The following is a 14,016-nucleotide window of genomic DNA, read 5'->3' as shown; positions in this document are numbered from 1 at the left end:
GGATTATCTAAACTATAGGATCCTACTGGCATTGAAGAAAAGGGCAGCCGAGACCTGAGTGAGGAGAGGCTCTTTTTCCTCAGAGTGAGTCAACACTGCACTGCATCTTAAACAGGAAATATCTGCAGGGCCATGGCGTAATGAAAGAAGGTGCCAACGGTACGTCATTGTTCATCTTTAAAGGGCACCGCAGAAGCCTGAGAACAGAAATAGATTTCAGCAGACAGCCACTGCTGTCTCCTCCAAACTGACATTGCTAAAGTGCAAAGTGCAAGATGGGCACAAAGCCTCAGCTCAGAGCCTCCTGTGGAGGATACAGCTGTGGATTTTCCGCTCTCAGATGGGTCTTTCCCAGAGACACAGCCACAGGGGTCATTAAAGTTTCCACAGGCAATAAAGAATTCAGTGTCATCTAGATGCACTAAAACACGGAGAATATACAAAGCACTGGCATATAATTCCTTCTAATCCTATTATGCAACCCAGGCATGCCTGTGGCGACATTCTTGCAATATAATATTTTTTGCTTCTTGCACATTTTACAAAACTTTCGCGGAGAAATGCCCAGTGAGCGGTGAATAAGCACGTATAGTTTTATACAAAATGGATGAACCTGAATTTCTCAATGTTTTATTAATGTTGGTTGTTGTACTATTGCAGCAATTCAGAAAAGCTTAATGCACAATCATGTTAGTGTTTGGTGTAAACCCTACCCTAAACATAAACCAGGATGTTAACAAAAGCAAACATGGCATAAAAATACATTCTTGAATGCTACCTTGCTATTTTACTATTTGACTTTATTATGACTTGTGGTTCATATGACTCATAGGTTCATAGTAATGCAATGCTGCCGAGTCAGCAACCAGGTCAGCCACAAGACTAAGTTTACTGTAAGTAAAAGGCCATATGGGGAATGTTTTTTATTTTATTTTTTTTTTACTGCAAACATCACAAATAGATTTGTTTGCAAATCATGCACTATGGTAAAGGTGTTTTAAGGTCATAGTATTGTGTACGGGATTTTTCCTATTAAAAAGGGAATGGGTTGATTTACTCAAGATGCATCATCCTGGGTAATAGATCATTGTGGAAAGTCATGGACAAAGGATAGGGTTTGTTGCATCTCCCTGTTGGTGTCGCAAGTAGGCCTTTTTTCAGCATGCTAGCAGCCGTGGCCTCGTGTGGTAAGCAACCATGCGTTTTGCTACATTGGAATTCTCTCTCGCAGGTGTATCTACACCTCCAGGGGTTTCCAGTACCCCTGTGTTTGGCCAATTGTATTCCTATCACAATTGAGTGGTTTGTGGTATGATGTGAGGTGATAATGCAAAAGGCCCCTGCTGGTCATTTTCTCCTCCTGGTCATTTTGTAACTGGTAGACTTGTGTATTAGGCATGTTTTATATTGTATCCAAAAACAATGTTTGAACCATTACAGTTGTGTGTGTATATAAATAAATTGCAAATTTATTATATTATCTGTCTCCATGCTCACCCTGGCTGTTGGCCACGAACCTGTGTGCCCTTTCGTAGGGCTGTTATTTCCCGGTATATTCCGGGTGGCGTAGTCGACGTATATCCACTTTTGGTGGGTCCCCTGCCTGACCACTTCATGCCACAATTAGGAAAACAGTGTGTCAATAATGCAAAATGACAGTTAAGAGCAGTTCATCATTGAAGGTGACTGCAGTGACCCTCTGATCTGGATATAGACTGGATCTGGTGGCTACGGTGACCTCGAAATAAGAGAGAAACAGACTAATGTTAGCGTAGATGCCATTTTTCTAATGATGTAGCAAGTACATCGGGTGTTATGGGAAGTGTTCCCGGTTCCAGTTTACCTAATTAATGCAGCCTAAAAATCCTTTAACGGATTTGGATATTAGAAGCAAATTACTGTGTTATGTGTAAGCCAGGTTAAAGAGATGGGTCTTTAATTTATATTTAAACTGCAAGAGTGTGTCTGCCTTCCGAACAATGTTAGGTAGGTTATTCCAGAGTTTAGGCACAAAATAGGAAAAGCCATCTGCAGTTGATTTTGATATTCTAGGAATTATCAAATCGTGTTTTGAGAACGCAGCGGACGTGGAGGATTATAATGTAACAAGAGCTCATTCAAATACTGAGGTGCTAAACCATTCAGGGTTTTATAAGTAATATTTTAAAACCTATACGATGTTTGATAGGGAGCAGGTGCAGTGTTGACAGGACCGGGCTAATATGGTCATACTTCATGGTTCTAAGAACTCTTGCTGCTGTATTTTGGACTAGCTGTAGATTGTTTACTAAGCGTGCAGAACAACCACCCAATAAAGCATTACAATAATCTAACCTTGAGGTCATAAATGCATGGATTAACATTTCTGCATTTGACATTGAGAGCATAAGCCATAATTTTGATATATTTTTGACATGGAAAAATGCAGTTTTACAAATGCTAGACATGTGGCTTTCTAAGGAAAGATTGCTATCAAATAGGACACCTAGGTTCCTAACTGATGACGAAGAATTCAAGACTGCCATCAAGTCTAAGACATTGTTCTAGGTTATTACATGCAGAGTTTTTAGGCCCTATAATTAACACCTCTGCTTTTTCAGAATTTAGCAGTAAGAAATTACTCGTCGTCCAGTGTTTTATAATGACTATGCATTCCATTCATTTTTCAAGTTGGTTTGTTCCACCGGACCACAAATAAATATAGAGCTGAGTATCATCAGCATAACAGTGAAAGCTAACACCATGTTTCCTGATGATATCTCCCAAGGGTAACATGTAAAGCATGAAGAGTAGCGGCCCTAGTACTGAGCCTTGAGGTACTCCATACTGCACTTGTGATCGATATGATACCTCTTCATTCACTGCTACGAATTGATAGCAGTCATATAAGTATGATTTAAACCATGCTAGTGTACTTCCATTAATGCTAAACAAAGTGTAGTCTATGCAAAAGAATGTTGTGGTCAATAGTGTCAAATGCAGCACTAATATCCAATACTATCCAATCCAATAGAATGTACTCTATACTCTACAAATGGCAGCAATCTAATTTACCGCGCCCCATTACCTATAGTCCCTCCACCTAGATGCAGCCACACTAAATTGTAATCATGCAAAAGAAATGCAGAATGAAATACAACACGATATGATGATGTACTCTGGGGTTATATTTTTAATAAATACTAGCAAATTATATAAAATGTTTTATGTATATATATATATATATATATATATATATATATATATATATATATATATATATACATTTTATATGAAATATATATTTATATGTTACATTTTATATGATTTGCTAGCATAAACAGTAAATAAATAAAATAAAATAAATACATTTAATAAATACTAGCAAATCATTTAAAGTGTAATATATATATATATATATATATATATATATATATATATATATATGTATATATATATATATATATATATATATATATATATATATATATATATATATATATATATATATATATATATTAGTGGTGGGCATAGATTATTATTTTTTAATCTAGATTAATCTCACTGTGATCTTGAAATTAATTACTAGATTAATCTAGATTAAAATGGCTCATTCCAATTCTGCCGAAGGCATTCAGAATATGTGTGTTACCACATCTCCTGTTTCCAAAATGCATCACAAACTGCTTGAAAAAGCTGTAAACGAATTCCACAACCTTACGCCTGTTTCACACCAATGTTTGATTTTTTTTTCAAGTTTGTAGGTGTCTAGGTACAGAGACCAAATAATTAAATGTAAAATGGCACTGGATTGTCTTCAATGAAAAAAATTAAATATACAATCAAACCTACATTTATTCAGACACCTTCAACATTTCTCACATTATTACACTTTTGCTATATATATCAAACATTATACCTGATGTCTGAATAATTTTTGGTTTGACTGTTAAAACTACAAAGTAATTCATTCAAGAACGGTGAGTGATTTTCTTTCATTTTCTTGGATTAACATTACAGCAGCCAGTAGCTAAATTAGGCGCGGTCACTTTAAGAGATGATGAACGCATCAAATATAATACACATCCCATTTTTTTCCTCAACTGTTTACTTTCACTGAAGAAATAACTGACAGTCTTTTGTAGCATAATTTCCAAGGTGGATATTTTGACATATTTTGTATGTATTTGTCGGCACAAGAGCAAAAATAAGCAGATTCGATGTTCAAGTGTTTTGAGACGTCTTTCTCTTCGCAGAAGAGAGCTCGGTTCAGTGTTGCTGTCTTTGATACGCGGTTCTCTCTCTCTCTCTCTCTCCGCACCGAACAGAGCGCGCGAGTAACCAGCTACTCCGTTCAGCTTTTCTGCATCTTGTGTTTGGATGCTTTAATGTTTAAGTGGTAAGGCGTACAAACATGTGAAAGAGATAAGCTTTCATGACGATGCGCAGCAGTGGCCCGTCAACTGTCCTGAGCATCTTTTTAGACTGGCCTCAGCCAGTCGGTTATATAAAATATCAAGGTGAAGGTCATCATAGCTTGCTTAGTATAGACCCAGCTCCCAACCCAACTTTGAGAACAGATTAACGGCGATATTTTTTTTATCGCCCGATAAGAGTCTTGCGTTAACGCAGCACGTTAACGCCGATAACGGCCCACCACTAATATATATATATATATATATATATATATATATATATATATATATATATTGATTCCATTTTCCCACAACACTGCAAAACATGGAGCTCTGAAGTTTGTATCCTCAGTATCCAGTCAATCTGTGACATTTAGATCTTCTATTGATCGCAAAGTCTTTTTACTGCACAAATTTGCAGGTCAGAGATCACAAAATAAGCAGCAAATTATGAAACATCTAGATTGTATGTCTGTGTTTTTGCTTTCCCACACTTAAATCTCTATAAAAAGAAGTTGATGGAACACAACATTTAGTGTAAATATAATTTAATCCACTTAAATATATAACTGCCCCACAGAGAACTCACCATAGCTAAACTCTCCTCATAACCTACCCTTCCTCCTAAAATGAGATCAGTTGATCAGTTGCTATATTTTCAATCTGTTTTATATATTGATACAAACATTAATAATACTTGAACTGTATTATCTCAGTCTGATTCCTCATCAAATGTCTGATAGATTTAAATCAACATAGATTTTTTTTTATTCTTACTCATTCATTGTGGAGTAGCAGATGTTGTACCGTCTATCCTACTGGCATCACAGACAGACAGATGACATCACAGTGAGACTACATGTTTCCTTCAGACTACTCTCTCTCAGCCAGATGGTCCTGACAGCTTGTCCAATGTAGGACTAGATGTCTCTGCAAGTTAAAGTTAAGCCTTGCTTTAGTACAACCATTTATGAGATGAAGCTTTATTTTCTCTGCCGACATTCCTCAAGCTAAAGTAAAGCTCTCAGTACAGCTATTATAACAATATAATAGCATGTAATTACACATGTAATGCAACTTAAAATTATATTATATATAGTTAAAGTTATTATAATTGAACAGCTATTCGGGTGAGGGCAAAAGGAAAATAATCTGTTAGTGCAACATTTACCTGCATACATTTTAATATGCGAACACAATATGCTGCCAAAACATGTCTCTTCTATTTTATTAGTGTTATTTTTCATTATACCACATAGTACAAACCAATAGTACATGAAGAAAAATCTCTTTATTGAAAATGAGGTCTTTGCGCTTTTTGATTTATTATTATTATTATTATTATTATTATTATAATTATTATTATTAAGTTTATTTATTTATTTACTTATTTATTTTATTAGTATTATTTTATTATTTTATTTTTTATTTTTTAGTATTTTTTTATGTGATGTGACGTGTCGCTCATTTATAAAACATGAGAGTTGCAGGATAAAACGGCCTCCGGCAGTCAAACCTGTTGCATCCCCAGAGTGAAAACTGAACGCCTCCCTCTTTGGATTCATCTTCTCTTCTTCCCTGCAAGCTACTGTGTTTTGCAATGCTGCTAAATTTTATTGAGCTCTCCGCCTGTCCACAATTTACTGCACACTAGATCCTCTGGCAGCAAAAAACACAAAAATGTCCTTTTCATGTTTGGGGGACCTTAGCTTTTGAATGCTGACAGTAAAGTGTAACCTGTTTATTTGGCAGATGCTTTTATCCAAAGTGACTTGCAGTGCTTTTAGGGTATACTTTTTCAGTATGTGTGTTCCTTGGGAATTGACCTATGTGCTTGGAGTTGCTAGCATCATACTCTGTGCCCAACCAGTTGGATTCTATTGTATGCCATCACCAATAGCAGATCAATGCATTTAAGGCACATGTGTAGACCATGTTACTGTTCCTAAGTCACCAGCCAATAGGCAGTGTTGTTGCTGAATCCAGCTTATTCAAGGCCTGAGTGGGTTTTGTCCGAATCAAGACGGAGACCAGAAGAGGGTTGAGGGTTTTCATGACAGATTTATTCAAGCATGCGTTAATAAATTAAAGGTAGGGTAAGCGATTTCTGATAGCCAATGCTGACATTTGAAATCACCAAAACAAACACGCCCTTACTCCAAAGGGGTCTCATCCCTATTTTGTTAGCTCAACCCCACACATACACAGGCAACCCAGGCAGGCAACAATTAGTTCTGTGAAACAAAGCAGAACTAAATTTACACCATGTCAACAATGGACGCAAGTGGCGCAGCATGACAAAATACTGTACTATATAACTCATTATAATCAGTGATGTGGTCTACACCATATATATATATATATATATACACACAATTGTTTTTATTTTTTTTTCACCACCTCTATCTTTCTGTCGCTCGGCTAATGTCCGTCCTGTGCACTAAACGCTCCCTCCTCCACATAATGAGTAGACACGCCCCTCACTGCTGATTGGCTACAAGTTTGTTTTGCTACTTGGCCCAAATAAGTTTCTAAAGCATTTTTGAAAATGCTGCTCGTCTCTATGATGCTCTTCTCTAGAGTTTAGTTTTATAACTTCAACAACTATGCAGAATCTTGGCTCTATGTTAAGTCATGCTGTTTTATTGATGACTTTGAACACTTAATGATCTTGTCAATAGTGTAACATAAGTATGTAATGTAGATCAATGTAGATCAATAAAAAGAAGATTAACTATATCAGGTAATCAATATTTCAACCCAGCCCTGATTTAATAAATGATTTGATATGTTACAAAGGCTGCAAGACTGGGAACAATATGAATGTTTTAAATGATAAAACTTCATGATGTCGAGTTCATATTTCTGCATCTTTATTCATTATAAATGTAATTTTTTTGTATTCCCTAATCACAAATTGTTATACATTGTTTGCATATATAAATGTATTAATTAAATCAGTTCTTGTAAATAAATAAATACATACATAAATAAATCCATCTACTTCAATTTAAAAATGTACATTTAGTTTCTATCTTAATTCTTTTAAGTATATTCAGATTTGCTGTCCAAATTATATATATATATATATATATATATATATATATATATATATATATATATATATATATATATATATATATATATATATATATATATATATATATATACACACAGTATATATGCATATATTAATACAATTATTTTAAACTATGCCCCATGTTTGCAGAATTATTATTATTATTTATTATTATTTTTTATTTAATTTTTTTGTTTGTTTGTTTGTTTTTGTTTTGTTTTGTTTTTTGCCAAAGTGTTTTCTTCTTTCCAATACATTTTATGCTCATTTCATCACTTTGTGATAAAATTATGATTTTGACAGAATTGTGGCACAGATATAATTCCATAGAGAAGTGTCTCTGTATGGAGTGCACTTCAGTTTGCAATCACTATCTTGTGTTCATCTTCATGTTTGTGCCTATTTCATCACTTTCTATCCTACAGCCCTTTTTTTCAATGCTGAGGGCAAACTCTGTGTGTGTGTGCATGTGTGCATGTGTGTGTGTGTGTGTGTGTGTGTGTTCACTGTGGCATTACCCATGATGACTCACACTGCCCTCAGAACAACACTAGTGGAGACTGTTGTCAACATTGCAGGGGGAAAAATTGCTATGATTTTTTTTTCTCTTTAAATATTGTATAAGGGGGGAAAAAAGAACTGAGAGGGAATGGAGTGAGGATGTCATTTGACTTCCTCTCCCCAGAGAATGATCCCTTAGAGACTATGTTTGCTGGGATTTGTTCTGTGGTTCAGTTCTTTGATTATCTTGCTCGTTATCTTTTTCCCACAAGTGTCTTTGCTACATTTCACTGGGATTTCAACAGCTGTTACTAAAGTTATGATCTGAAGCAGACAGCACACTCTCACCTGACAAATCCATCCACCTTCACCATGCACAAATTCTCCTGCATGCAATTTAATGAAGGCTACACTAGACAGAAAACTCATCAGTTTCTACTGCAGATGAAACTGCAGAGAGAGCACAGTCAATTGTACCATAAGCATCATTGTTGATGCCCTGATGGCAGTTTTTATTTACATTGCATTACATTACATTTTTTTAAACAGCACTATTAATTTATTGATTGATTTGGGGAGAAAATTGAATATAATATATTTTATTAATATATATATATATATATATATATATATATATATATATATATATATATATATATATATATATATATATATATATATATATATATATATTCTTTTATATATATATATATATATATTCTGTCTATATACTGTTTATATATTTAGCTCATGCAAGGACTAAAGGCACCAAAAAAAATAAAAAATAATTGTACATACATGCACTATATCAATGGTTCTCAAACGTTTTGTACCAATTACCACCTCAGAAATTATTTGTCTCTCCAAGTACCACCATAATGTCTATCCTTAAAATACTGTAGCAGATTCAGCTGCAGATCGGCACAGTTCAAAAACAAGACAGTTTTACTCCTAATGAGAATACCTATTGTTGTGAGCCACTTTACCATTGTAAATACACAGTTTAAACATTAACACTGAACCGTGCTTGCATACTGTACAAGCTTACAAAAATTATAATTACACACACACACACACACACACACACACACACACACATATATATATATATATATATATATATATATATATATATATATATATATACTTATAAAATAATGATTTCAATATGTTCTATCTAAAAGTGAAAAAAAAGTACTGTACTTATAACACTTATAAACCAATTATTAAATGTTAATATTTAAACTGAAACACTTTGGACAGACCGGCGCAAAGTCAAGATAGGAAGGGGTCACTGAGAGGCCCTGCAGATCCCCTACTAGATCTGAAGGATGGAGATGTGGAAGTATGCATCTTTTAGATCGATCGTGACAAATCAGTCCTTGGACCTGTTTTGAGACACGACTTATTTGAGTGTGAGCACCCTACACTTCAGTCGCATGACTGATGCAGATCTAAATCGGAACACAACCCTCCAATCTTATTTGGAACAATGAAGCAATGGCTGTAGAACCTGGAGTTGGGAGTAACCACGTTGAATCGAGGTGGTGGACAAACCAAACTGGATTCTGTAGACACATTTGCCAATAGTTTCCATGCTGCTACTAAGAAGACTGATCTCTGGTGTCATCAGAGCGGCGCACCGGCAGGGGATGGACGAATTAGCTGCTCTGGAAACCTCTGTGGTGGTTGCTAGCCTCTTAGCAAAGCTACGTTTCTGGCTGGTAACTGAGTGAAGTGCTTGCCAGAGACCGATTCGCCCCGGAAACCCCAGCAGGATTGGCAGATCAATCTCCTGATTACACTGGGGGGTGACAGGTACCATGTAATGCAGTGTGAACCTCTCTTCCCCAGAAAGGCCAGCCCTCACCAGTCTTGAACCCCCATAGTCAGGATATTTGGCTGAGGATTTCTTAGCCTGAAGTACAGTCCGCAGATCTGGCTTAGGCTTGGAAATCCCCGACCCTGAGTGGGGGAGCGCGGTGACAACGCTCCGTTTTTGAGCCTCTCTTTATGGAGGCGACTGCTCCCATCACATATACTGTGTATCCCCACCTGTGATGTAGCATGGACAGGGAGGAACACACTGTCTATAACACGGCTTGTTCTCACCCTCTAAATGTTTAAACTTTTTCTGAGCTTTAGACATTGTGGAGCTTATTAGTTTGTTTCTTTGGACAGACAACACTAAATAAAACTCACAAACACAGAATTTTGGGCTGACACACACACAGAGCGCTTTGCTAAATGACAGAAAGCTGACGCCAACTCCACCGCACGTCCTTTTAAGCTTCCTGGTTGATGATATCACCTGCCCGTGATGTCTCGCCCTTCCATTGTACTGATTACACAAGTGATTCAGAGCATGGTCACACAGAGGGCATTCCCAAAGCATTTGACTCATTTATTATAGGCTTTCATCGTATGTGCAAAAAAAATAAATGAATAAATAAAAGGTTCTACCACTTAGGTGGATGTTCAAAATTAATTTTATTATGTCAGTGAATTTGCTTCAGGTCATGCATTACATGATAATAAAAACCTGTTCAGCAGGAACAGGTGTGTTAAACTTGAGACACGGTCTACTCTGGGGATGAAGCAAAACAATGCTGACTATTTTGTAATTAATGCTTTATTTTAAATAGCAATTCTTTGATTGGATCAAAACATAAATCAGTCAAGGTATAAGATAGAGTTGAGAGTACTGCACTCTTATTAGTAGCTGAAATAATAAAATCAGCAAAATATTAAATAAATGAACACACAAGCATGATGGATGTGAAGAACTCTGTAAATGACAGGTGTTTCAATTTGGCGTAAATCTGTGTGCCTTGCTGCAGATTCTGTGTGAGGCTGCTATTCATTTACCCCCATAAAAGCTTTTCTTTCTGTCAATTAGTTGCTGCTGAGAGGGTGTGATGGGCAATTTGATTCCCAGGGTGAGGCACAATAGCCAGACACGGAGCATTCAAATACTTCCTGAAACAAGCAGATTTAGAGCATACAGAATAGTGTTTTAATTACTTTTCTATTGTAGAACATATTTGAGATCTTACGTCAATATGAAGACTGATTTTTCTAAATGTGTTATCTTCTGAAGATGACTTCATATTTTTTGTTCATTTTAAATGCTACACAATGCTATCCTGAGATATATATTATTTTGACAGGCTTGAGCAAGACTGATTTTAATTTCTACATGACTTTGTCTTGCAGATATCCGTGGACTGCAAGTCTTTCTGGACCAGACATCAAGACAGGGTTTGGATGTGTCTCTGCAGCGAGTGGATAGGAACATCAGTGGTGTGTTTTCCAATTTGTTCACCTCCATGCGCACAGAGGAGCTCAACCGCTACAGAGACACTCTAAGAAGAGCTATCTTGCTCCTGAGCCCACGTGGAGCACAGGTCTTTATCCATCAGGTATGTGTTTAGCCACCTCTGGCTACTAGTTATCATGCGAATTGTGTAGTTTCTCAATGCATTATTATCTGAATCTGATCAAAAACCTATGAATCATGAGTATAATCGATTTGTTCTCCACAAAGGGTCACACCACTACATATGACCACATTGCACACTCATGTACAGTTTCCAAAAAAACTGTACATGTGCACAAAACTCTGCCTAGAGGACATCTTGAGTAAAAACTGGCTCATTAGTCCCTACAAAACCTGTCACTTTTGTTGCATCCCTCCGTAATGGTTGTACAAATGACCTGACAGGCCCATACACCTTTACTCTCATTATCCCAGCATCTTAAGTACACTCCTCCACTGATCTGAGGTCACACTCATCCGTTAACATCACACATTGGCCTTAACAAGCTCTGTGGGATCTGAACTCGAATCAGTCACTCATGCTGGCGGGATGTCCATTACTGCCAAGAGCAAAAGCATGGCATTCTCATGCATATGGATATGACATAAGACAATGGTCAGCTCCCTGTAATCTCCCCTGCTCGTGGGAAATGTGATTTTTGTTTGAAGAGTATCAGCTTGATTAGCATTTGATGTTGCATCCTTTTAACTGTAAAAATGAACCAAATACAGATTAGACATAGCAATTTTGGATGGCTTCGCCATAATAATAATGGGAATTTAATTTTTCATTTGTGTTTTAACTTCAACATGGTTAAATTCTAAATTAGAATACATGCATCAAATTGTACTTAATATTATACGTTTCAGTGTATTTCTGAGTGTGTTGTTACCGGTGTGTACTAAGGCTGAGCCTCTTGTCATGTTCTCCTGTCATCCGTGACAGGTTGTGCTTCCCACCCATCAGCACACAGATTCCACTTGAGGTTTCTCCTGTTTGGTTCCTTACCTGATAACTCACTTTTTCAGTTTATCCAACAACAGCACAACACGCCATCCCAGGACAAATAACTCGAAGTTCACTGAGCTCAGTAACTACGTAAAGAGGTTTATTATCAATTCAGCTTAGCATCTGGGACACTGATTATAGATTGTTCTGAATCTAAAACTCTTCACTTTACCTTTCTTCTGCTGCACAATGCATTGTGTGAGGCTTCTTTGATGGGGAACGACACTTTACATAATTTTTACACTAAGTGTGAAAATTGCTCTACTTTTCCTTCATTTTGATCTTGTAAGACCAATGGAAGATTGCTCTTAATTTGTGACTGCATTTCAGTACTCTTTACAGATATGTCTGCAACCAATTTAGTGCAATGTGCCTTGAATTTCATGGATAGGTAAGCAGAAATGCATTCACTGTCACTGATAGCAGACTCTTTGGAAATTCAAGCCTGGATGTGGCAACATTTCTTTAAAATGATTTTACATGTATTCTTGCACATTTCATTGCACTTTGCAAGTGAAATGCTCAGTAAGGGGCATGAACAGCTTATTCAGCTTGTTTGATCTGTAACAAATGAAACAAATATATGTGAATCTGTCAATGTTTTATTACATTGGGTGTGTATGTATCTCAGCGGTGAGTGGATCTAAATGGTTAATGCTCTATAATGTACCAACAGCACTAGCACTAACAAGCAACCATGCCATTTTAACTTAACTACTAAAAGCCCTTTGAACTATTTTACCAACTCATACCCAAGCACTGAGCGTCACATGTGCAATGTGCTACTCAGGTGAGTAACCTATGTTGGAAAACTCATATAGAGCTGATTATGAACTGATGCTAATATCAGTTTATCCACTGTGCTAAATATGTTTTAAGGTCATAAGGTAGTATTGTGCAAAGAAACCACACAAAAGTGAGATTTATTAAATCAACACACTGCCCCTGTAATTATATGAAAAGAAGAAAAGAATGAGAGTTAGAAAAAGTTTTTATTTAAACTGGAAACTGTACAAAAATGTAAAAAAAATCACAAATACCTTGATTCAAATAATACACAAAGTAATGGTGTGAGAAATGTATGCACAAATCTGTGTTTGGTAAATGTAATTTTATTCCAGTGATGTCTTTCTGTGCTTAATTGGAGATTATTGTAGTTTAAGAAAACAGAGTAAACCAATATTTTCTTTGTGGTTAGCCGAAATGAAAGTTTTTTTAGTAACGCAAATTGTGATAAGCTCCAATTGTACAGTTTCCACTGATACATGTGCATTAAGGTTCTATTAATGCATGCAACTGTAGTGTATTCATTTGCTTTAAGTTTGTAGCTCTCTTTTGTTCCTGTTCCCTGTTTTTCCACGTCTGTAAATAATGTGTTATATCAGTCAGCCCTAGTGTTCTAGTGTTCTTTGTCAAGACTTTCAAGGTGAGCTCAGATCTGTTTGGATTCTACATTCCATTGTTTCTGAGTTCTTTGCATTACAGCAACATGTTGAATATGGAACAGTTCTGCACAATTCTTAACTAGGATTATGCAGAACAAGGATTTAGGCAACAAAGTTAGTTTGCAATGCTCCATTTTTAATGTGAAATTTTCCCTATTAGTGGATGAGTTACTGTGGATCAAAAATAAACATTGTCCTAAGTGTAAAAAGTCACGAGTTCAAGTCTTTCTTGCATGCATTTGTTCAATAACAATCGGAAATTTGTTTGT

At 36.2% G+C, this 14,016-nt stretch overlaps 1 protein-coding gene across 1 annotated transcript in view; it reads left to right on the top strand.

Moving 5' to 3' along the window:
- The window catches only part of LOC113112178 (glutamate receptor ionotropic, delta-1-like), a 345,503-nt gene that overhangs the window by 215,478 nt on the left and 116,009 nt on the right, over positions 1 to 14,016 (top strand). Inside the window, exon 4 of the mRNA XM_026277621.1 lies at positions 11,191 to 11,396. Coding sequence (XP_026133406.1) covers positions 11,191 to 11,396 — 206 coding nt within the window. The remainder of the gene's footprint in view (positions 1 to 11,190; positions 11,397 to 14,016) is intronic.

This window comes from Carassius auratus, chromosome 12 (genome assembly GCF_003368295.1).
Source record: "Carassius auratus strain Wakin chromosome 12, ASM336829v1, whole genome shotgun sequence".
NCBI lineage: Eukaryota > Metazoa > Chordata > Actinopteri > Cypriniformes > Cyprinidae > Carassius > Carassius auratus.
The sequence above is the reverse complement of the archived record's forward strand: the minus strand, read 5'-3'. Positions and strand labels throughout refer to the sequence as shown.